Below are 22,883 nucleotides of genomic sequence, written 5' to 3'. Positions count from 1 at the left end.
AACTTTTGTGCTGCATTCAGAACGGATCCATAGTATTTAGCTGTTTATCTTAGTGACACTTTCTTTTAACAGTAAATTCAGTGTTTCTGGTTTGAATGAGCTATTGAATATCATATAGATGGACTGGCTCAAGGAACTGGATTTCTAAACAGCCTTGGTTAGAAATAGGAAGCAAAAGTATAGCTTCTAAGGAAAAACACATTAATCCTATAATTGTAATTCCTCGATTAAATTTGATGACACTTGCAATGGTTACAAACAGAAATTATCAATGTTACATTTAAATTGAATCTAAAAATCCAAAAAGTTTGATGTCAAAGACATGAGGACAGATGATTTACTGAACACATGGAGTCAGTTTATCGGTGGAAACTCGTTATTTTTTTTCCTCTTGGTGTTCTTCCACTTGGTATGCTGATTTAGCTTCCCGTAAAACCAACTCCATGTCCAACAGGTTAAGCTTGGGAAAAAAGACACATAGAAAATATATATAAATTGTCAGCATTTAACTGAAGAATTTAAAGTGTCTCCAGATTTTTTTGAAGAATCCGTTTAATGGGGACATTCTAAACCCCTTTTTTCACTGCAGCTACCAGAACAAAAACCGATTCATCAGATGAAAACTTAACCCAGAGGGTCCTGCACCTTGTGGATAACGTTTACTGGAGGTAGTGTGGTTAGCATTTCTAATCTGTTTCTCACCTAAAGGTTTCTGTAGTTAACATCCATTAATCTTTTAATTCATGAAGAGTTTTTCTGAAAGGCAGAAGCAAGCCATTTTTGGATGTGCATGGTTTTTAAAAACATGTGGCATTGGTTCATGTCTTCACAGATGTAAAAAATATTTAAAGTTACCGCTGTATAACCAAATTTTAAGCTTATACTTGATTATCTGATTAAGGGTTCAGGGTAATTTACTTCTAGAGGGTAAAACTTCAGGGTAAAGCCAACCATTTAAAAACAGTCACAGCAGTTAAAGCGCCGTGTCATACCTTCGGAAATTGGTACTTAGGCGGTGATTTGTCCGTCCCAAATTCTCCAAGAGTCCCATATTTTGCTGCTCCATCCACCCAATAGCCTACATAAAGCTGGCTCTTGTCAGAGTAGTAGAACTTTCCATCACCGTTCTTCTTCCCATCTCGCCAGGAGCCCTCATACCAGTTTCCATTGGCTGTAGGAACATTTTTGTGGAGGAATCCACTTAAACATATAGGAGCTCAAACTTTTTTTTTTTATCTGAAAGTGCAGAATAAAATAATCTCTTACAAAATCGAATGATCCCTTGACCATGTTCCTTATCGTTCACCCACTCTCCCTTATACATGTCTCCATTTTCATAGTACATGCTTCCCAAGCCGCTGCGTTGGTCCTCATTCCACTCCCCTTCATAGATTGTGGAGCTGTTGTAGAAGTATTTCCCAAACCCCTAAAAAGTAAAAAAAATAAAAAAATCACAAACTGTACAAACCAACAGTCATATATTTTATATTGCATACATGCTTCTTTCCATTTTTCCATTCGCCGCTATACTTCATGGTGTACTCCTTTGATCCTGGGACTTGTACGCTGTAGGTGCCATAACCGTCACGTTTTCCATATTTCCACTCTCCATCATAAAGGGCCCCAGTTTTCTTCCAAACTTGAATTCCCTTACCTTGAATTTTTTTTTTCAAAAGTCAGTTATGACCATTCTTGCTCCCTAAGCATCTGGTTTAATATTAGGCATTAACAATCTATTGAGGTTAGTTAAGGTTAACAAGGAATATTATCTAACCATGCTTCTTGTTCTCCAGCCACTCTCCAGTGTAATTATTTCCACAGACACTGTAAACTGTGTGGCGCAGTCCAGTCTTCTGCGTTTTCAAGTCCTTTAGCACTGACGCTGGGAGACTTTTCGTCTGCGGCTTAAAAAACGGCATGACTGTGAGGGAGTGTAATGGAAAGCCTGTGAGAGGAAGAAGTATTAAAGGTATAGTTGAAAAATTGCAAATCTTCTTTTTGAAAGTAAGCTTGTATGAGCATTGCAAACAGCAAATTTTAAACAGTTTAATAGGCGTTCCCTCTAAGGAGCGGGTACAGGGTTGTGCATGTGCATTTTTTAATTTTTTTTAATACAGAGGGCGGTTCTTTTCAAAAACCTTCAAGATCAAGTGGTAACACCAGGTAGAAATGGCAAGATGACAAATCTGAAGGAATTTGAAGCCTATTACTCTACAAAGAGCAGATTTAAAACTATGGATGCAAGTTACATGTTTGGCTCATTTGAAATGAGCCAAACTATTTTTGGTTTTAGTTTTCTTAAGTAGACAAACTTATTTAAATTGAAATTCACACAGTTCATTACTCCCATCCCCAGACATGCAAATGTATTTATTAAAGTTATTGCAGTTTTCTCTCAAGTTGTCTCAACCTCCGACATGTTCAATCCACCTGGGAAGCTGTTCTAAGTAGTCCAAGGTGATCATTTTAAAACAAAACCTTAAAAAAGAACAGATTTTTGGCTGCATAAACACTTATTTTTTGTTTTGTTTTGTTTTGTGTCCGAAAACATGGAAGGTGGATGTAAAATCCAAATGTTTATTTCCACCTTATGCTCATGTAGAATGGACAGAGGAACCACTGCTGATGAGGTGGATTGATAAGTCAGCAGCTTCAGCTAATGTATTTTTGGTTCAGGAACATGAAATCTCTACAGATAAGAAAAAGATCAAACAACATATTTAATGCTCTCTTGTAAAAAGTATCCTATTATCTCATCGAGGAGAACATTTTTAATGAGAGTTGTTTTAAATGGCTAAATCTGCATAAAAGAGTAAAAAAAACTGCCTGTCAACCTTTACTACTCTGGGAATTTACTTGCTTTTCTACAAACTTACTGTGACGATTTTTTAGTTCAAAAATACTTAATTGATGTGGAAACAATTGCTAATAACTTTTTTTTACTCTCACCAGAAAAAAAGTGCGAGGAAAGTACTTTGTTTTTCTAAAACATTGGTTTTCTTCAGCAATTATATTGAGATTTAATTCGCAGAAATATAATCAGTAAGTGAATTCCATTGTTAATTATCATCATTATTATTATTATGAAAAAGAACATTTCATAATATTATCTCCATCACAATTGTGTGTTCTGAATGAATTTCTAAAGCTGGAAGGGTTTTTTTTAGTTTAAAAGATAGACACAAACAAAGAAAACTCTAACCCAGAGGTTCCCAAACTGTTTACGAAATGCTACCAATCGACTCAAGGCCCAAACTATTGGAATACAAATATTTCTATATAACAAATTAACCACATGCGTAATAATACTACAAAAAACATTAAAAACCGAAATAGTTAGTTTTGTCCATTTTCAAATTTGATTAAGTTATAATTTTGGAATCAATGCCCAAACCAAAAATTAAGCAAAAAGGTTTAGGCATAGTTACAGGTGCTGGTCATAAAATTAGAATATCATGAAAAAGTAGATTGATTTCAGTAATTCCATTTAAAAAGTGAAACTTGTATATTATATTCATACATTACATACAAACTCATATATTTCAGATGTTTATTTTGTTTAATTTTGATGATTACAAATGACAACAAATGAAAATCTCAAAATCATCATATCAGAAAATTAGAATATTACTGAAGACCAATAAAAACAAAGGATTTATAGAAATGTTGGCCAACTGAAAAGTATGAACATGAAAAGTATGAGCATGTACAGCACTCAGTATTTAGTTGGGCCTCCTTTGGCCTGTATTACTGCAGCAATGCGGCGTGGCATGGAGTCGATCAGTCTGTGGCATGCTCAGGTGTTATGATAGCCCAGGTTGCTTCTAATAGTGCTTTTACTCTTCTGAATTGTTGGGTCTGGTGTATTGCATCTTCTTCTTCACAATACCATAGAATTTCTATGGGGTTAAGGTCAAGGATATTCTAACCTGCTTTTGTCTCCAGCCACTCTCATATTTCCACAGACACTTAACTGTGTGGCCAGTACTCTCTGCGTTTCAAGTCCTTTAGCATGACGCAGGGTACTTTCGGTCTGCGCTTAAAACGGCATGACTGTGGAGTGTATGAAAGCCTGAAGAAGAGTATAGGTATAGTTGAAAAATGCAAATCTCATCTTTAAAGTATGCTTGTCATGAGCTGCAAGACAGCAAATTTTACAGTTAATGGCGTTCCTCTAAGGAGCGGTTACAGGGTATGTGCATGTGCATTTTTAATTTTTTAATACAGGAGCGGTTCTTCAAAACTTCAAGATCAAGTGGTACAACACCAGGTAGAATGGCAAGAGACAATCTGAAGACATTGAAGCCTATCACTACAAAGAGCAGACTTTAACAACATGGATTCAAGTTACATGTTTGGCTCATTTGAAATGAGCCAAACTTTTTTGTTTAGTTTACTCTAAGTAGACAAACTTATTTCAAATGAAATTCACACAGTTATTACTTCCATCCCCAGAAACATGACTTGGTACTTTATTAAAGTTAGTCTGCGTTTTCTCTTCAAGTGTCTCAACCTCGACCATGTTAATCCACCTGGAAGCTGTTCTAAGTAGTTCCAAGGTGTCTTTTAAACAAAAGCTTAAAAAGAACAGATTTTTGGTGCATAACTTATGTTTTGTTTTGTTTTGTGTCGAAAACATGGAAGGTGGATCGTAAAATCCAAATGTTTATTCCACCTTATCTCATGTAGAATGGACAGGACCCACTTCTGTTGAGTGGATTGTATGTCAGCGTTCAGCTAATGTTCTTTTGGTTCAGGAACATGAAATCTCTACAGATAAGAATAGTCAACAACTATTTATTGCTCTCTTGTAAAAAGTATCCTATATCCATTCGGGAACTATTTTAATGGAGTTGTTTTAAATGGCTAAACTGCATAAAAGAGTAAAAAAACTGCCGTCAACCTTTAGCGATCTGGAATTTTGGCTTGCTCCTTGTACAAACTTGACTGTGACGATTTTTAGTTCAAAAATACTTAATTGAGTGGAACAATTGCTAATAACTTTTTTTTAGCCTCACCTAGAAAAAGAGTGCGAGGAAGAGTACTTTGTTTTTCTAAAATTGGTTTCTTCAGCAAGTTATATTGAGTTTAATTCGCAGAAATATATCAGTAAGTGAATTCACATTGTTCATTATCACATTTTATTATTAGAAAAAAACATTTCATAATATTATTCATCACAATTTGTGTTCTGATATGATTTCTAAGCTTGAAGGTTTTATTTGTTTCAAATGAATAACACAAACAAAAAAATAAACCCAAGGTTCCAAATGTTACGAAATGCTTACATCGACTCAAGGCCAAACTATTGAATAAATATTCTATATAACAAATTAACCACATGCGTATAATACCACAAAAAACATTAAAAACCGAAATAGTTAGTTTTGTCCATTTTCAAATTTGATTAAGTTATAATTTTGGAATCAATGCCCAAACCAAAAATTAAGCAAAAAGGTTTAGGCATAGTTATATGTATCCCCCATGTGTTTTTATATAAAGCTTGATTTTCTACCTAAAGCAAAAATGTTATGGCACAAACATAAATAAAAAAAATGTAGTTATTCCTTTCAATTGCCAAGAAATCGAGAGGAAGAAATATGGAAATGAGGAATAGATACTTTAAAAAATGTTACCTTGGTATGTATTCAAGCACACAATGCAAATTTAATTTAAGACCTTTTAGATTCCGAAAAAACAAAAACAAAAAAAGTTATCTTTATTACTTCCGTATTAAAAGATTCCGAAAAAACAAAAACAAAAAAAGTTATCTTTATTACTTCCGTATTAAAAGTCCAGTTGTGTTTGTTGTATCATGGCAACGGGGAAATGCGCTGTGATTGGTTGATCACATATATACGTGAAAAACATAAAGGAAGTCATTATATACACTGATTATATAATGTATTATTTAATTAATGTATTATTAATGTATTATTTGATTACCGGTATATAAAAAAACAAAACGGAAGTGTGTGCTCACTTTGAGCGGAATCTGCGGTTCAGCTACAAACGCTTCATTTAACCGTCGGGGTGTGCGCATGCGCACTGTATCACAATTAAAGAGAAGAGCCAGTCGGTTCCTAGGAGCAGACCACCGAGTCCACTCTGCCTGAAAACAAGCCAGTCGTAGTGGATGTGTCTCTTTCCCGTCACATTCCTGTTTAACCACCATGTCCAAAGCCACTTTTCAGACAGAATGGGAGGAAATCGAAAAGGAATATCAACAATTACAGGTGACTAGTCTCGCTTTTAACCGGTGTCTTTTTCTTCACGCGCTCAGTGTGTCATGGATGTCACTGACAGACACTGCAGCGGGTACTTTGCTCCTTCGCTGCTCGCCATTCATTCTCAGCTCACACTTAAACGCTACATTTAGCCTTCGCTACCGCTGTATCCAGTTCAAACTAAGCAATGAGCTGTTCGCACCCACCAGTTTTTATATTTTTTTGCTTCATCTAGTGTTATATCCTTGTGCTGTAGCGGCTAGCATTAGCAGCAGGTTACTTGACAGTTTTCCTCGTAGCTAAATGGCAGCTAAAACATTTAAACCTTAAAAGTTCAAGAGCAGAAATAACACTTTTCAGTGGTTTCGATACTTTTGAAAATGAGTATCGTATCCGGATATGTTTTAGGTTTGATGCTTTTTTGAGTATCGATAGTTTTGACAACCCTAATGCTTACTGCTAAGATGCGTCCGTGTCTCTAATGTAGTCTTGAAACTTGTTTGGGTACATCATCAGCAGAAAAAACGCATTAAGAAAATCGAAGATGACTCAACATGAAGGAAAGATGCTTAAGTTTCTTGCTCATTAATTGTGCTTACTATTCAATCCACTATGATCATGTCTTACAATGATGTAAATAAATCATCTTGGTATCACGTGATAAGTTATTCTGTCCCCTCTGTTTTTTGCTAAACTGTCAACATCTTATCAGTTTTGCAGGATGAACCTTGCTTTATTTCAATCTTACTACAATTTTGTTTCAAAGCTATTGTTGCCACAGTGTGACCATTGTCAAATTTAAACTTTTACAGTTTCTGTTAACAGTTTTACAGACACTATCGCATGAACCTCACAGCTGCACTCCTTGCCTGTTTTTAATCACACCACTTCCTTTGCAGTCAGCCGGTCATTCAATGGTTTAAAACTCCTGGCTGACCTGAGGTGGGATGCAGTCCTTAAATTGGTCATGTGCACATCAACAGCTTTAATTTGAGGAAGCCGTCATATGATACAAGGCAAAGGCAATGCAAATGTAATCCTCGTGTGGTTGTATTGCACATAGAACGTGCGTGTGGTTTATCTGGAAAAAATAATAGGTAATGGTGTCCTTGGCAGCTCTCCCATGTTTTGTTTGCAGAGTAAACACTGGAAGTGTTAGTCCCGCTTCCCCCTTTAAAATAAGATATTATGCTGTATGTCACAGTAAGGTGTTTATAGTATCTAAATATAAGCATGAGGGTTGTAATAAATCCCTCTTGGGATTTGAAACATTTTTCACTTTTGTTAAGGTTATAATAATACAAGTTGATGTTGTCTGCTTGCATAAATGTGCTTAATGCAGAGTCATGGTGTCAGTCGCAGTTTTTTGCCCCGACAAGGCTCTAATTACATTTCAGATTGTAAAGTGTTCCCTTCTGACAATTTCTTTTTACTTCTGAATAAGGTTAGGGCTTTGACATCCATAGAAGTGTCTAATTTGATTAATCTTTCCGCTTATTTGATCTCCAGGAAACCCATAAAATATACAGACACAAACTAGAAGAGCTCACCAATCTTCAGGTGACGTGCAGCAGCTCCATCAGCAAACAAAGAAAATGCCTGAAAGACCTGAGGCATAGTTTGAAAAAGTGAGTACTGTTCGTACTTTTTTGAAAATTTCCTTTATTTTATTTCAGCATGAAAATATTAAGAATCAGTTACTAATTTCCCTGGACTAAAGTGTGGGTTGCAAATAATAATTTATACCTGTTTACACTTTCTTGTTGGAAAAGAAAAAGACTACCGGTATTAGAGCTGTCAAAGACTGTAGAGTGGGTCAGAGGTTCAAAGTTAAGCAGGACGGTAAAAGTAAAGCCAGAAGCAGCACTGCAGTTTATAGTAAAGCATATTTTGATTTTCTGGAATGGCCTAGGCATTGAAAGTCTGTGTCAAGACTCTCCATCCAGTCCAATTCATATCAAAATACTTTGCAAATCTTCCCCAAATGTCCACCTTTATAACCCTTTGAGGTTGGTTCACACAATATGTATACTTTTGTGGGGACATTCTGATCCCCGTCACTAGAATGGATAAATGTTACCTGGTTTATTAGCCTTACCCAAAAATTCTTAAATATTCCGGTTTATAGACGTTTGTTCTTTTTACAGGTGTGCGCCGACATGTGATGAAAATCAGCTGAAACTAATTACAGAAATCAAATCGCAGATCAAAGAGAAAGAGAATGTTTTCTTTGATATGGAAGCCTATTTGCCAAAGAAAAATGGGTATGCACATTTTTTTTTGTTCTTGTATTTAAGCTTTTGTTTAGACAGGTGGTGATATGAGGTCCATGGAAGTGAACTGACCTGTTTCTGATGAAGGCGGAAGGAAAATTGATAGCCGTTTTTCTTTTTGCTTTTCAGTCTGTACCTGAGTTTGGTTCTGGGAAATGTGAACGTGACGCTTCTCAGTAATCAGGCAAAGTATGGGAAAAACTTTTAATAAGATGGTTTAATAAAATGGAGTAATACAATCTCATCATCATTGTTTCATTTATATAGATTTGCCTACAAAGATGAGTATGAGAAGTTTAAGCTTTACATGACGATAATCCTGATGTTTGGTGCCATAACCTGCCTCTTTTTTCTTAACTATCGGTAAGTTACCAGGTTCTTTTAACTGATTAATCTTATAATCAAAGCTTTCTTAAATATTTTTGTTTAATTTAACCTTCAGAGTCACAGATGAGATCTTCAACTTTTTGCTGGTGTGGTACTACTGCACTTTGACAATAAGGGAAAGCATTCTCATCAGCAATGGCTCCAGGTGGACTTTAACACTTATTTCAGAAATATTCCTTCATTTTTGGGTTTAAAAATATTAAAGCTTTGATCTCCATTTTCTTTCTTTTCCCTTCCTACTTTAGGATCAAAGGCTGGTGGGTGTTGCACCATTATGTCTCCACTTTTCTATCAGGTGTTATGCTTACCTGGTAAGAGACCTATTAAACATTTTAATAAATAACACACAAAGGTAAACACAATTACATTTACAGCATGTTTGTTTTTCTTCTCACAGGCCTGAGGGACAAATGTATCAGATGTTTCGAAGCCAGTTCCTTGCCTTCTCCATTTATCAGAGTAAGTCTTCTGGTCTCTTATCCAGGCAGCAGCTGTTTCCTCTTTAAAAGAGGCATAATAGGCTTTCTGTCACTTCTAACTTTTTTCTCATGTTGCATGTCTGTGTAGCTGAAAAGTTTGTTCATATTTGAGTGAACATTTAGCTTTCAGCAAGAGGTCTTATTTAGACAAAAAATATCTTATTAGATTAAAAAAAGACGTAAAATTGCAGTTTCTTTCTTTTTACGGTAGTTTTATGTTGGAGTAGAAAGCCATTTCTGAAGTTTTCGAACAGTGAGCTCCCTAAAGTAAATGGTTACAAAAACTACAGCAAAAGCTCATTGACCACTCTTCTATTTTGAAAACTGTGCTGATGAAAATGAGGATTAAGGGCGATCTTACATTTCTCAGAAAACTTTTTGAATATCCTGCAACTTTTGGGGAGGATGTTATAATAGAAAAGTGGATCATTTAGAAGTGAACAAGTCTATGAACTCCTGTCCATAGTCTTTTCACTTCCCACATCAATTTCTGTTAAAGATTTTCTTTTTGGTCTACCTCTAAAATCCTTAAACAAGCTTCAGCCAGTCCAAAACTCAGCAGCTCACATAATTTCTAGAACCCCTTCTTTCCATCACATCCACCCCAGTCCTGCAGCAGCTCCACTGGTTCAAAGTTATTTCCTGGCTCAATCTTTCCCCTCCCTATCTCTCTGATTTACCTCAAATTTCAACTCCCTCTTGCATACTTAGATTTTCCTCTGATATTCATCTTGTTCTTCATTTCTCCCATCTTAAGAACATGAGGAGCAGAGCTTTTTCTCGGTCTGCACCCACACTCTGGAATTCACTCCCCCCGACATCTGCGATCAAAACACAAAACTCATCCGTTTAAGATGGCATTTTCATTTTTTTTTTTTTTTACTTTCCTGTGTGTAGTTTTTGTTTCTTTTAGCTATGAGATGTTGTTTTTTATCTCTTATTGTTTTTACCTGTAGAGTGTCCTTGAGTGTTTTTAAAGGTGCTTGAAATAAAATGTAGTATTATTATTAGGAGGGTCTGCATTGTGTTACGTTTAGCTTAACAGTAACACAGCTTTCTAGAAAATGAACCTCTTGACTCGTCACGCATGGTGATAAGTGGCTTCCTCTACTGTGCCAGGACCTGGATGGCTTTGCACTACCATGGTACCATGGCTTCTGTTTAGTAGAAAATCTTAAAACGGAGTGCCTGGCCATCAAATCGAACTTCAGGTCTTCCCCGATGGAGATCAGTTAATTATTTTTCTTCTTTATTCCTGATCAGCTCTGATGGCAGTTAACAAATAAAATAGATGAGGAAAAGGATTTTGTTCTGTTTCTTTGGGTTTTTTTTTTTTTTTTTTTTTTTTATGCATCAAAAACTAGGAACTTGTTTCACCTTTTTATTTCATAAAATTCTGAAGAACTTTAGGAACAAAAACAGATCAAAACTAATTTGTTTGACCAGAACAAGCCTAACCAAAGCACAAAAACAGACCTTATGTTCACCAATACATTATTTCTTCTCCTGTGATCTTCCAAAGCAAGTAACAGCAGTAAATGCATCCTTCAGGGATTAAATAATCTCAGCTTTTAAACCTGAAGAATAAAATTGATTGCACACCAATCAGTATAACCATAGCAGTATAAGCAGACTCAGATGATGGATCATGTTTTTGAAAAATACTGAATTTAAATAATTCCTGTTCATAATTTCAGGGTTTAAAAGCTTCTTTTAATCCTTTTTAATATTTTCTCTATCCTGTCCATTCATTTTGTGTCTCTGTTGTAATCCAGTAATGTTATTGCTGTTTCAGGCTTTGTTCAGTTCCTCCAGTATTACTACCAGAGCGGCTGCTTATACAGGCTGCGCGCCTTGGGAGAGAGAAACCAGCTTGACCTCACAGTGGGTGAGTCGGGCACTATTTTTGGTTCCAGTCATTTCAATCGTTTGAACACTTGAGCCATCTGCAGCTGCTTGTCTAGAAAAACTGGGCTAAAGGTGAAGAATGGAGACAGCTGTTGACCTACAGATGTCAGGGATACCAAAGCGAGGCATTTTAGAGCCCTCTCTGATAACATCTCTGTACAGAAAACCTAAAGAAGTGATGCACTGATCTCTCTGGATAAGGTTACAGTTATGTCTGTTTTTGCAGAGGGATTTCAGTCGTGGATGTGGAGAGGACTCACTTTCCTTTTGCCTTTTCTGTTCTTTGGCCACGTAAGTCAAACAAGTCATATTCTTGTAGGTAATTTACTACTTTATGGCATGACACATTTTGCATTTGGTAACCTGGTTTGTTATGAGGCGGGTTTTGGAAATGCAAAGTTCAAATGAAGTCTGCTTAGGCCACTTTCATTGTGCAAGTCGATATAAAAGACAACACTTCTTCTGTCTGCAGTTTTGGCAGCTGTACAACTCTTTGACCCTGTTTCGTTTGGCAAGACATGACGACTGTAGGGAATGGCAGGTAAGGCTCAGGTTGATGGATGCAGTCATTCAAAGGAGAGAAATGGGAATAATAACTGTGTGTTAAGCTTAATTTCAAAGGCAGATGTTTCTTTTTTTTCTATGTTGGCTCTTTTTTTTTTTTTTTTTTTGTAAGTGACTGCATTTGATTCAAAGGTTCTGCCTCTATTTGCTGTTGGCAGGGTTAACCAGGTTAGGTAAACAACCATAAGGATTGCAGACATTCAGAGCTGCACCGTTAGATGATAATAAAAAAAAAAAAACATATACAGCCTTCTGTAAACTCGTGTTCCGTCTGGATGATTATTTTCTAATTCTAACATTTAATTAAGTCTTTCAGCTGCTTATTAATCCTAAAATGATGACATCAGCAACACAGCAGAACAAAGAATGGACAGAACCTATGAATCAGCAAGCACTGCCTCCTTTTCTCTGTTACGTCATTGTAAAGCGTCAAAAACACCTGATGTTAGATTTTACGCATATTTGTTAAATCAGCAAGATATTTATACAGTTTACAGGCTGCAAATACTGATGGATTAGGTAATAAAATGCAGTTCATAGCTGCACTACTTTCTGGCTAATAAAATTTATTACATTAAGTTATTTATGTATTGCTTCCCTTTGTGATTATTTTAAAATATCTTATGGATGCACAGTGGTGAAAAAATTACAGGGGATAAATTAATGGGCAGAAGTTGAGTTTAATCAATGACTCTACTGATCTCATATTTGGTTTAACACTGTCTGGACATTAATGGGACATGAGAGTCGAGCATCTCATTTCTTTATTTTTTTTTTAACGCAATATAAAGTGTATTTTAAAGAAATGTAACTGTGAAATAGTCATAACACTGGTTAGCTAGCAGGGTCAAGTTTTGCAGTTATGTTCAGTGTAGGGGAAAAAAGGTTGACCTGTATATAATGCAGATGAATGACTGAAAAATGACTTCTACATCCTAACGCCACTTCATTCCTGTGTTTATTGCTGCAATTTCAATGCAAGTGACCAAGATTGTGTTTTACTTAAAGCCTCAAAGTTATAGTAATGATGCAAAAAGGTTTAGAAACTGAGAGAAAACGATTTGTGTTTTTTTTTTTATTAACTATTAACTACTAACTATGATCAGCATTAATAGTTGGAGGGTATTTCTATTTAAATGTTTGCATGTTGGATGCTTTTTGTAAACTGTAATAAGTTAGATTTTTTAAAAATTCCCATAGCTTTGGTGTCTGTACAATTATTACCTTTATTAAAATACACCTTCTCTTCTTGCTTTCAGGTATTTATGCTTGCACTGACCTTCCTAGTCCTCTTCCTGGGAAACTTTCTCACAACGTTAAAAGTCGTCCATCAAAAAGTTCAAAAGAAGGAGAAAGACATTTAAGTAAAGGGACTGAGAGGAAAAATAAATCCAGTAATCATGAGTCAAACACGCACAATCACTAAACCGACCGACCCATAACCAACGACTGAGAGTGGAAGAGCAGAAGCTGATCTCTGACGGCAGCATCAGCAGCTCAAAGCATCCAGCTGGAAGGTTCTTACTTTCCAGTACCTTAATGTTGCTGTAAAACGGTGCAGATGACCACCTAACAGGACACCACTATCTGTTCATAGTAGAAATGATGCGTTTCTGTGGATTTGTGCATGAATTTCAGAGCATCTCTGCTCAAATTATTATGCAAGGACACGTAATAGAAGAGAACATCTTTCATCACCTGAACGTGAGACACCTGCATACTTCTGTGAAGTAGTGATGGTTAAAGTGCTGAAGGCTCATATATTCTTTTTTTTATGTTTAAACTTACCATCAAGCCTTTGGTCTGAAGAGAAAAATCTCTTCAGACCAACCAGTGAAAGAGGTGCAAATAAAATGTAGCATGGGAATTCCTTAAATATTTCTTACCAGAAATATATTTTTTCATATAACCACCTTCCGTTACGTCTTAACATTTAAATAAGAAAAAAGAACAAACATCTGACTGATGGTCTTAATCTCTTGTTTTTTTAAGAATTAAGAAACTTTGGGTTAATTGATCAAATTATAAAGAAGTTAGAAAAATCCACCGTTTAAGTCTGAAAAGTTTTCAGATGTTTTGTTACCGTTTTGTTACATGCGATCAAACGCTGCTGCTACTCTGATTAAGTCAGCTGTTTTTTTTTTTTACAGTTTGTTATAAGCATATCAGTACACCAAGATTTTAATTTGATCAAATAATTCACTGTAAACTTCTCTTAATCTCTTGCCTTATCCTTGACAACGTTCACCGTTTAGAAAATGCCAGCGTTAGTTCCCTTGACAAAACTTGATATCCTTTAGAGAATGGCTGCCCTTATGAGTCCTTTTTGTTTTTATTCAGGGGAATGTGAAGCTTGTTGGAGATCAAATGGTTACATTTAATGGTAGAGCTGCCATACTGCACAAAACAATCTGTTTCATAAAGCGACTGTTTGTTTCAAATGGGTTCACAGTGTGAGGTCAGTAGCGGAGGGCAATTGCCAGTTTCTTTAACCTGTGTATGTTGTAAACAAAGTAAATCTCTGCTTCATTAAACACAAATATGCAAACGTTTCATTCATTTATTTATGAATATTGACCTTTGTTGGGTTGACAGGGCTGACTTTAAACGTGCTTTTCCATTTTCTGCCTCTGGTGGGCGCTGTTGGTAAATTTAAAGATCCTGATTCATTCAGTCATGCTGGGAGCTAACCAGAGCTGCTTTAAAGCTACAGTACCATGAGACCTAACTATTCTGTCTAGGAATGTGTTGTTTACTAATGTCAGCAAGAACTGAATAATTTTCACTTAATAAATAATCCTCAATTTAAGTAAAAATACTGTTAGGAAAAAAATGCTTCTGCATACTTTAAAAGTACCAAATATTTCAAATTTATTTTTTTTTGTTTGTTTGCTACTTCAGAAAATATCTCTGCATCTTGCAAAACTGCCTTTCCTGTTGTGCCGGTTTTTCATTTTTGTTGCACTGAGGAGGATTACTAACCAAGCTTGGTAATCTGTAAACAAAAATCTTCATATCAGAACTTTTTTTTTGTCTCCTCATTGTGTTCGATGCAAAGTATATTTAGCATCTCAGTGTCCAAATGCACTAAATATAACATGATCGTCTAACATTCGCCTGCGAAAGAGTGGGATCCTGAAAGTCTTTATCTTCACAGAACAACACATTTCTTCTTCCTCTTGTGGTTCCTCTGTTTTTTCTGAAAGGCCAGCGCTCTTCTCGTCGCCTCCCTGAAAACATCCTCCACGTTCTCCTGATATTTGGCCGAGCACTCGAGGTAGAGCTCTGCGTTCATCTCCTGCCGCGTGTCTTCACCCTGCGCCACCAAACAAACCAAGACGTGCACTGTAAGACCAATCCCATGCATGACATTTAAAATGATATTGAGCAATTGAGACACGGTTGAGATAAGTGTGGTTATCTGTTTGGTTCGGCTGCTTCCTCTTTCTCATCGCAGTGTGCCTCCTGTAACCTCGTTGAAACAGTTCTGCTTCATAGATCAAAATGCAGAATATGTACCTGTGTGTAAGTGATGGGATCCAGATTCATGGCCTTCAGCTTCCTCGCACACTCTTTATCCTTCCTGAGGTCAGTTTTACAGCCGATTAGGATTACTGGTATGTCTCGACAGAAGTGCTTCACCTCTGGGTGCCACTAGATGAAGATGAGATATGAAAATCTGTCAGTACTGAAAGCCAGAGTTTGTTTTTGCATCACTAAACAGTCTGTATGGCTGTGTAAACGCTTTAGGTTCATGAGTTAATCACAGCAAGAAGAATGCAGCTCACTGTTAATCATTAGCAAACCAAACCAGAAAATCAGCATCCATTTCATTGTTCCAGTAAGAATTTGAAACAATGCGTGCCAGAGGTGTGTACCTTGATCCGGACGTTCTCAAAGCTGGTGGGGTTGGTGACATCAAAGCACACTAAAATCAGATTAGCCTCTTGGTATGAAAGTGGCCTGAGTCGATCATAGTCATCTTGTCCTGGAGGAACGAAGGGAACGTTATGGAGGAAATGATATAGCTTTAGAGAAGTAGTTATAAATATTAACATACAGTAGAACTAAACAACATTCTCCCCTTTAAAATAAAGGCCCTGATGTGATCAATGTGAAAAGGCTGCGGGTAAAGAAATAAAACCACATCCTGAATAAAGCTTCAGTCTCTACAGACGCTGACAGAAGATGAGTGCCAGCACAAACTGTCATGACTTTTCTATAATAAAAATATTAATATCCTTCTCCATATATGACTACTACAGGATTTTGTGTAAAAACCAGCCTTCATATAACACAATTGCTTGGAAAATATACCGCATGCATTTTGGAGAATAAGTATGAAACGTTTGCTGATTAAATCCAGTAAAGAAAAATTATACTGAAGCTCAAATTAAGGTCCTTTTTCTGATCTTTGGCAACAAAATTCACATCGAAATCATTCAAAACTAAATATTCCTAAAACAGAATCAGCTTGGTTCACCAGCAGTGTTTCTTAGAGAGCTTCCTTTTTAGTTAATTAAATTCAGGGGTTTTCTCTTTAGTTATTTTTGAAATCTGGCCCTTCATGAGCTTGTCAGCAGCTAAACCTTTCAGTTCCTGGGAAAGAACGATGCTCTAACATAAACATCTACCTTTTCAACTTTCACAACATTTCTCATTACCTTAAAAATTCAGCGGCCAGAAGTTCATGTTCTTAAAACAAGGAGAACTTGAGTGTTTAACCCTTTCCATTAAAATCTGCTTGATGACTCGTTTAGTGAATAGTCAGTTTATCAGCATGGTGTGTGACCTCTGAGTTCAAGACATTCTAATCCTTGTTGACCTTTTTTTATTTTTTTTTTTATTTGGAGCTTTGTGGTCAAAAAGTGGATGAATTTTCTGTATCAACCAGGAAGTGATGTTTCTCTTACCGGCTGTGTCATACAGGTTGAGCTGAATCTCTTTTCCTCCGAGAGAGATGGATGTGACATACTTTTCAAACACTGATGGAGCATATTTCTATTAAGAAACATAAGAAGATCTTTTTTATGAATGTTTTTTTTTTTTATCATCATTTCACTTTATCAGCCAAAAGTCATTTTTGTATAATAAAGTCTCAGCATGTCTTACCTCTGGAAAATCACCTTTGGCATAAACCATCAGAAGAGATGTTTTCCCACAGCCTCCATCTCCCACAATCACAATTTTAAGTTCTTCTGTCTTTCTTTTGGTACTGCTGCCTGATCCGGCACCGTTTTGTGTCATTCTTTAGTTTTTTTCTAGTCCTTTGAATTGGTCAAATAGGTGCCACAGTGTAGAAGGTTGAAGATGCTCCTTCCAGATTTTTAGTTAGAGATTTTGTAAAACCAGTTAAATCTACATTTGGACCCGGGCTGAGATCATGTAGAGACAGGAACAGACAGGTCTCATGGTTTACCATGTAGTTCAAACAGCTTACCACTTCCTCTTCCTGTCAACATGACGCTGTTTCCAACTGTACCCCCCTACGCTTCTGCCCCATCATCAGGCGTGCTCACCAGAGAGCTGCAGAAAGCCTGCAGCCCAACTGCACATGTATAGCTGCTAAGACTGGCTACTCCTACTTCCTCTACTGCTCATTTCATCCTGTGGGGGTGTAGTTAAACTGAGGGACTGCCTCCACTGATTGTAGATGTGCTAGGAGGGGAGATAGCACCTAAATACATCAGAGAAAGCTTTATTGATCTAATTTGTGCTAACAAACAGGGAATTTATCTTGAGTTCCACTTTGCTTTCTAGGAAGACATGTTGAATACCTTATAAATGTATAAAAAGAAGAAATAGACTTAAAATACTGTAGGTGGGATTTTGTAAGCATGAATATTATAAAATCATTTGTGTTGTGTCCTGAATAACTGTTTACAGTAAATGTAAACTAACTTCCTAATAAAGAATGGTTTTGCAGGTAAACAGCAAAGTCTATTTCGGGAGGATGATTGTTATCAACAAAAGATGGAATTCATCTAAGCTAAGAAGCATAAATGTATTTTTGTTTGGTTCAGGAGTGTCTTTATCTGTACACTTTAGTTGAAAATTATAGAAAATCCCAGGCAAATTTAGATGTAAATGTATTTTAATTAAACCAAGAGGACTTTTCTTTCAACAATTAGAAGAGAGAGAGTTGGAACATTAAAGGAGGAAAAGAAACCTTGTTTAAAACTATTATTTCCAACCTGCTAAACTGGATCAACTCTTTGAATGTCTGAGTTGGTACATTAAACATTTCAATTTGGTGAACATTAGGGCTGAAACAATCAGTTATTCAAAATAATCGTCAACAAATTTAATAATAAACTATTAACTGGATTATAGAGACTCTAAAACATGCTGCTTTTAGCTGACAGACCCACCCACTTAAAGAATTTATATGTAAATTGTAAAAAAAAATATATATATTTTGCAATCTAAGATTTAAAAAAAACTTTTGTTTGTCAATATTCTCTATCCAGCATTCCTCAAGTGAAAAAGGTTTAGTTTCACCTGGTTTATTTCTGCAAAAAAATCTTCTTTAAGGAATTTTTACTATAAGATTAATAAAAAAAAAAATCAAAATATTATTCGATTAAGAAAAAATAATTGTTAGCTGCAGCCCTAGTAAACGGCTTAAAGTCTTTTGAGTTTGAAAGGCAACCTTATCATCTCCCTGATCTTAAAACCGCCTTAGATACAAGTCAGGCTGCTGCAAAAATATGCTTCAAGTCAAGCGAAACACTAAAAGAAACCTAGATCTCGTATCTCTATGAGGTATTTGAAAAGACTTGATCTTCATGAAGGATTAACATTTAGAAATGATATTCCAAGCCAGAGTCGAGAATTCGAAAACAGGTAAAAATGAGACATCAATTCGATGCATATTGAATAACCTCAGTCTATGATTTCCAAGCATGGGTTATATATGTGCTATAACACAACTAAACCCTAAGACATGATCTATCTACCTCGGATTAAGAAGGCATGAATGCACAGGAGGTATGAACATTATTTAACTCTTATTCATGAAGCATCTCAGGGCTTTTTAATCAGCAGTGGCATAAAGATTAAATGTACTTTTTGATGTTTAAGGATTGCAGAATACCACAATCTGCTTGCCACTAGAGTAAAATCACAGGGAGTAAAGCGTTCATCAGAACATAACAAAATGTTCTGTAACCGAGCAGCTTTGTTTTCCTAACATGGGAGGCATTAAAACTAAACCCAAGGAAGGCTGTAGAGCCACATTTTGAAATTAATGTTAGAAAGACATCTAATTTAGAAAGCTACCTCTGTATATATTTAATAATTATCTTATTAATCATTTGTTAACTATTAATTAAGAAATGTCCACCTATATTTGGTATCTTCCCTGCAAATGTGTGTAATCATGTGAATGGTGCAGTTTTTTAAGCATAGGCCTGAAAATCTTTTACAGATAATAAAAATAGCACAAACACAATAGGCTAGAGTACAATCTTTTATTTAAAACGTCATACATCTTATAGACCTACAAGCAAAACTATAGGGTTTAAAAAAAAACAGCATTTAATTGTAGAGCCACCAAAAAGAGAAACCATTGTTTTTAGAAATAAATTCAAAAATACATTTACATAAATTTGACCTTTCAGTACCTATTCAGTATATGTTTAACAGCTTTAAACGAGCAAATCACTGTCCCACTTTGAGGTGTGAGAATATATAATGTCCAATAAACAATAAAACGTGCTTGTTTGACTTACAGAGTGAAACTCGAAGCTTCACATCAAAAAGGCAGCCTGCAAATGTGTCCTATAGAGTGTCCACACGCACACAGCCCTTTATCAATAAACAGAGAACAATTCTTGAAATATTTGTCGCCGAGCAGAGAGAGAAAGAGAGAGAGACAGCTGTCCTGTGGAAGAGAGGCCAATCCCCTGAGTGGAAAATTCCAGTCTGTCAGCGGTGAGATAAAACTGAGCGGCGCTGCCCACTGGGATTTTTTTCTCTCTTGAAAATAAAAGCCTAGAAGTGCCTTCACTTATGGGTTTTAACGCAAAAATCAAATTTTCATTCCCTCTAACATAAGAGTCCTGCTAAATGAAATGAAGGCCTCTGACCTGCAGCCGGGTTTCTATGCTTTATTATTTGTCTTGCAGGCAACTCCTTCGCATTGAAAAAAACATTACTCTTCAAATCTACGACCCCCCTTTCTCCTTTGCGAACACGAACACAGACCCTCCCACCTATAATTTAACTCTTTCCCCGAAGTTAACAGTAAGAATCCGATGTTATTTGTTCGCACTGTCTGTGGCGTTTGTTGATCCAACCGGTTTCTGCCTAGAAGCACCCTTCACCTAGTTAGAATACAAACTGGGGCTTGCCGCAGCGGATTCCCAATGACCTTATATGGCATTGTGTCGGGAGGGGGGAGGGGTGTTTCTGCTCTAGCTCCATGGCAACCATCCAGGCAGAGCTCTCAGATTACAAATCAGCCTAGCAACTGTCCGCCTGAGTCCGCCTTCATGAACTAAAGTTTCTCCCCCACACAAGGACTGTCCACCATTACCCTTCTTTTTTTTTCTTTTTTTCCCCAGTCATACATTATGTTGGTAACCATCCTCGCTACCGGCCTTTATGTTATGTTTTAAGAGCCGGAAAATATCGAAGGAGGCGTTCGGTGAAAATAAGGGCGCAATGCTGAGCCTCACCCAGTTATGGCGCAGCAACATTTCACAGCACAGTGCTTCCCTTTTGTCTGTAAAGAAGCCATTTTGAGACAGAACTGAGAAAGAGAAACCTAACCGCCTTAAAGTGTATTTGGATGTGAAAAAACACAAGATATCCTCCCCATATTTTTATTTTTTTTGGGGGGGGAGGGGGGCTCGTGTAAGAGTTTTAAATAACTGTAAGTTTGCTATAATCAAAATAAAATATGGATTGAAGCAGATTTTTTTCCAGGTTTCTAAGTATACGTTCAGGAAAAGTAGGTGTAAATAGCTAAGAAAAATCAGTTACCTTTTTTAAAAACACATCCTTGTAGGTTTTAATGTTGTAGCTCAGTTAGAAATGTCGAAAATGGACGAGGTTATACTCGACTGCAATCCTGTCTTGAGGAAGAGAAGAGTTGGTTTTGCATATATTGCCCACACAGATGATGCTTGGAGATGCACATTCGCTGGCTGTCAGATGGGGTATGCTTGCCAGTGATGAGAGGGGGGGAAAAATGACTTTTTAAAAATGATCTGTCGTGCTAATGGAATCCCTTCCTTTCCAGGAGACGCATTCCCACCCCTTATTAAAGCCATTATTAGAGGATCCGAAGATGGGGCTGAAAACTTTCCTCCTGTCCCTGCGTTTAGGCCTGTTAACTGCTTTTCACCAAAGTGTTGAGGTAAATATTTTCACTATGAGAGATTTTTTTTTCCTCCATCGGTTTCCTATTAGATTTTTGATTGATTGTGCTTTTAAATACTACACAAAGTTGACTATCTGAATATGCTTCTATAGATATATATATATTCAGATATACCCTTGAGGCAAGGTCAGACCGTCGTTTACACTGTGGACGCGTTTGTCTCAGAAATGGCGAGTGGACGACTCGAACTTAAACGTGGTTCTGGTTGTTTCCACCGTTGCAGGTCAGGGAACAAGACGAGCCATGTTGCTGTTTATAAGAGGAAATAAATGTTTACAATTAATAAAACACAATAAAATATTAAAATCACATAAAAAATTGTTGAAAATGATATTTGTTATTCGTGGCCTCCTTTTACACCACTTTCAAAAGTCAGTGATAACATATGAAACTTTAATAGTTACTGCATGCCATAAAGGAAACAATGTTCAACAATCAGAATGTTGAATCATAAAAATTAAACTTACTTATAGCTAGTCACTTCTTAAAAGGCTATACATGAATATCAACTGTTTTCATGTCTAATTCGACATCTTTTTAACTCATAAAACAGTTTATTCAAATTTGGTTTCTTTTTACTTAACATCTACACATATTATATGGGTGTGCCATGACCTAGTTAAGACAAAGATGGATTCCAAGAAAAAAAAAAAAAAAGGCTCAAAATGTCACAGGGTATTACATCCAGTAGCTATATTCTCTTCCAATCTTCCCAATCCTTTAAAAGGAGCAAACATACGTTTTATCATAGTCCGTAAAGAGATGAGGAAACCAAGTGTAAAGATCCCTTTTTGGAACAAAGGAAACCCATATAGGCCATTGAGTCCTGTTTTAAGGAAAATGGCTGCCGAGAGAGCTCACTCAGCCCCCTCTCTCTGCTCTCTCTCTGTTGAAGGACTCGTGAGCCGTTGCCTCTAATAGCAGGCAGCTCCACCGCTGCTGGGCTCTGATTGGCCCGCCGAGCTGTCGCTGTTAACCAGCCAATTGCCCGAGCACTGCAAAACAACAGGCAATGTCAAACAAAACCTAGTTTGCTCGACAACACCATAATATATATATAATTCTGAAGAAGAGGAAATACATGTGAATTCAAATACTTTGACGAGTCACACGTGGCTGTTTGGATTAGTTTGTTAAGTGTCAACTGCTAAAAAGGGGGGAAAAAACAAACCCCCGCATTCCATTAGACACAAACGTTAAATGAAGCGTAGAATTCAGCTGCTAGCTCAACAAATTTCCCTTTAAAGTCGTGTTAAATTTACGTAAATGCAACGCGGGACTCCAAATGGGTCTGTGAAGACACCACTTTTATTATCTTTATAGTTATTTTTCATAAAAGCACCGATTTGTCTACATGGTGCTCATTTCGTGCCCGAAACAGCTTTATTAGCTTCCCAAAGCAGTTAAGAAGATATTGTCCTCTGAGTTCAGCTTGTGTTTGCCGTTTAAGTAAACCCAATCAGCAGATTCGACACTATTATTTGACGGTTCAGACACACTGGATTATCTTTAGGTTTTTATTTCCAGTAGGTTGTAATTATGTTGATGAATTTATGCGTTCCGAAATGTTATCGTAATGGTTTTTTTAGTTGGGTTTATGAAATTAATTAACCAACTTTGTAGCGAAAGTGCGTCGAGCGCAAAAAGTGGGCAAGCC

The 22,883-nt window shown here is 36.6% G+C and overlaps 3 protein-coding genes and 1 long non-coding RNA gene across 5 annotated transcripts; 1 reads left to right on the top strand and 3 right to left on the bottom strand.

The window, feature by feature from the left end:
• Positions 1–365: 365 nt before the first annotated feature.
• On the bottom strand, positions 366–5,734 carry morn3 (MORN repeat containing 3). The gene is made up of 6 exons (XM_038293612.1): positions 5,637–5,734; positions 1,775–1,945; positions 1,497–1,654; positions 1,267–1,426; positions 993–1,171; positions 366–460 (listed from the first exon to the last, which is right to left on the bottom strand). The coding sequence occupies exons 2-6, from the start codon at positions 1,917–1,919 to the stop codon at positions 377–379; spliced, it is 726 nt and encodes a 241-aa protein (XP_038149540.1). The 5' UTR covers positions 1,920–1,945; positions 5,637–5,734; the 3' UTR covers positions 366–376.
• A 326-nt stretch (positions 5,735–6,060) lies between these two features.
• Positions 6,061–13,629, top strand: tmem120b (transmembrane protein 120B). Its single transcript, XM_038293639.1, has 12 exons — positions 6,061–6,236; positions 7,737–7,855; positions 8,375–8,491; positions 8,630–8,689; positions 8,768–8,863; positions 8,943–9,032; positions 9,133–9,198; positions 9,285–9,346; positions 11,162–11,254; positions 11,501–11,565; positions 11,747–11,815; positions 13,098–13,629. Exons 1-12 carry the CDS (start codon positions 6,174–6,176, stop codon positions 13,200–13,202), a joined length of 1,005 nt encoding a protein of 334 aa, XP_038149567.1. The 5' UTR covers positions 6,061–6,173; the 3' UTR covers positions 13,203–13,629.
• A 1,107-nt stretch (positions 13,630–14,736) lies between these two features.
• rhof (ras homolog family member F) lies at positions 14,737–17,557 on the bottom strand. 2 transcript variants are annotated; one of them, XM_038293638.1, is made up of 6 exons: positions 17,279–17,557; positions 16,951–17,154; positions 16,752–16,839; positions 15,717–15,826; positions 15,358–15,492; positions 14,737–15,154 (listed from the first exon to the last, which is right to left on the bottom strand). In XM_038293638.1, exons 2-6 carry the CDS (start codon positions 17,083–17,085, stop codon positions 14,990–14,992), a joined length of 633 nt encoding a protein of 210 aa, XP_038149566.1. In that variant the 5' UTR covers positions 17,086–17,154; positions 17,279–17,557; the 3' UTR covers positions 14,737–14,989. The 2 variants fall into 2 exon arrangements, with proteins under 2 accessions (XP_038149566.1, XP_038149565.1); XM_038293637.1 differs by having other exon boundaries at positions 14,738–15,154; positions 16,951–17,557.
• A 2,835-nt stretch (positions 17,558–20,392) lies between these two features.
• On the bottom strand, positions 20,393–22,141 carry LOC119788943. Its single transcript, XR_005281522.1, has 2 exons — positions 21,694–22,141; positions 20,393–21,475 (listed from the first exon to the last, which is right to left on the bottom strand). It is a non-coding gene; the product is annotated as an uncharacterized LOC119788943 (long non-coding RNA).
• Positions 22,142–22,883: the final 742 nt, after the last annotated feature.

This window comes from Cyprinodon tularosa, unplaced genomic scaffold (assembly GCF_016077235.1).
Source record: "Cyprinodon tularosa strain WSP-4 unplaced genomic scaffold, ASM1607723v1 ctg33, whole genome shotgun sequence".
In the NCBI taxonomy this organism is placed as follows: Eukaryota; Metazoa; Chordata; class Actinopteri; order Cyprinodontiformes; family Cyprinodontidae; genus Cyprinodon; species Cyprinodon tularosa.
The sequence above is the reverse complement of the archived record's forward strand: the minus strand, read 5'-3'. Positions and strand labels throughout refer to the sequence as shown.

What these genes read in the sequence shown, in the direction of transcription:
- tmem120b (XM_038293639.1), top strand. Translation starts at nt 6,174, where the DNA reads ATGTCCAAAGCCACTTTTCAGACAGAATGGGAGGAAATCGAAAAGGAA. An exon ending in CTTCTCAGTAATCAGGCAAA is followed by an intron (nt 8,690 to 8,767) that starts GTATGGGAAAAA and finishes TCATTTATATAG; the next exon opens with ATTTGCCTACAAAGATGAGT. An exon ending in CTCATCAGCAATGGCTCCAG is followed by an intron (nt 9,033 to 9,132) that starts GTGGACTTTAAC and finishes TTCCTACTTTAG; the next exon opens with GATCAAAGGCTGGTGGGTGT.
- rhof (XM_038293638.1), bottom strand. Translation starts at nt 17,085, where the DNA reads ATGACACAAAACGGTGCCGGATCAGGCAGCAGTACCAAAAGAAAGACA. An exon ending in CCAAAGGTGATTTTCCAGAG is followed by an intron (nt 16,840 to 16,950) that starts GTAAGACATGCT and finishes GTTTCTTAATAG; the next exon opens with AAATATGCTCCATCAGTGTT. An exon ending in TTGAGAACGTCCGGATCAAG is followed by an intron (nt 15,493 to 15,716) that starts GTACACACCTCT and finishes ATCTTCATCTAG; the next exon opens with TGGCACCCAGAGGTGAAGCA.
- morn3 (XM_038293612.1), bottom strand. Translation starts at nt 1,919, where the DNA reads ATGCCGTTTTTTAAGCCGCAGACGAAAAGTCTCCCAGCGTCAGTGCTA. An exon ending in GCTGGAGAACAAGAAGCATG is followed by an intron (nt 1,655 to 1,774) that starts GTTAGATAATAT and finishes AAAAAATTCAAG; the next exon opens with GTAAGGGAATTCAAGTTTGG. An exon ending in TCAAGGGATCATTCGATTTT is followed by an intron (nt 1,172 to 1,266) that starts GTAAGAGATTAT and finishes ATGTTCCTACAG; the next exon opens with CCAATGGAAACTGGTATGAG.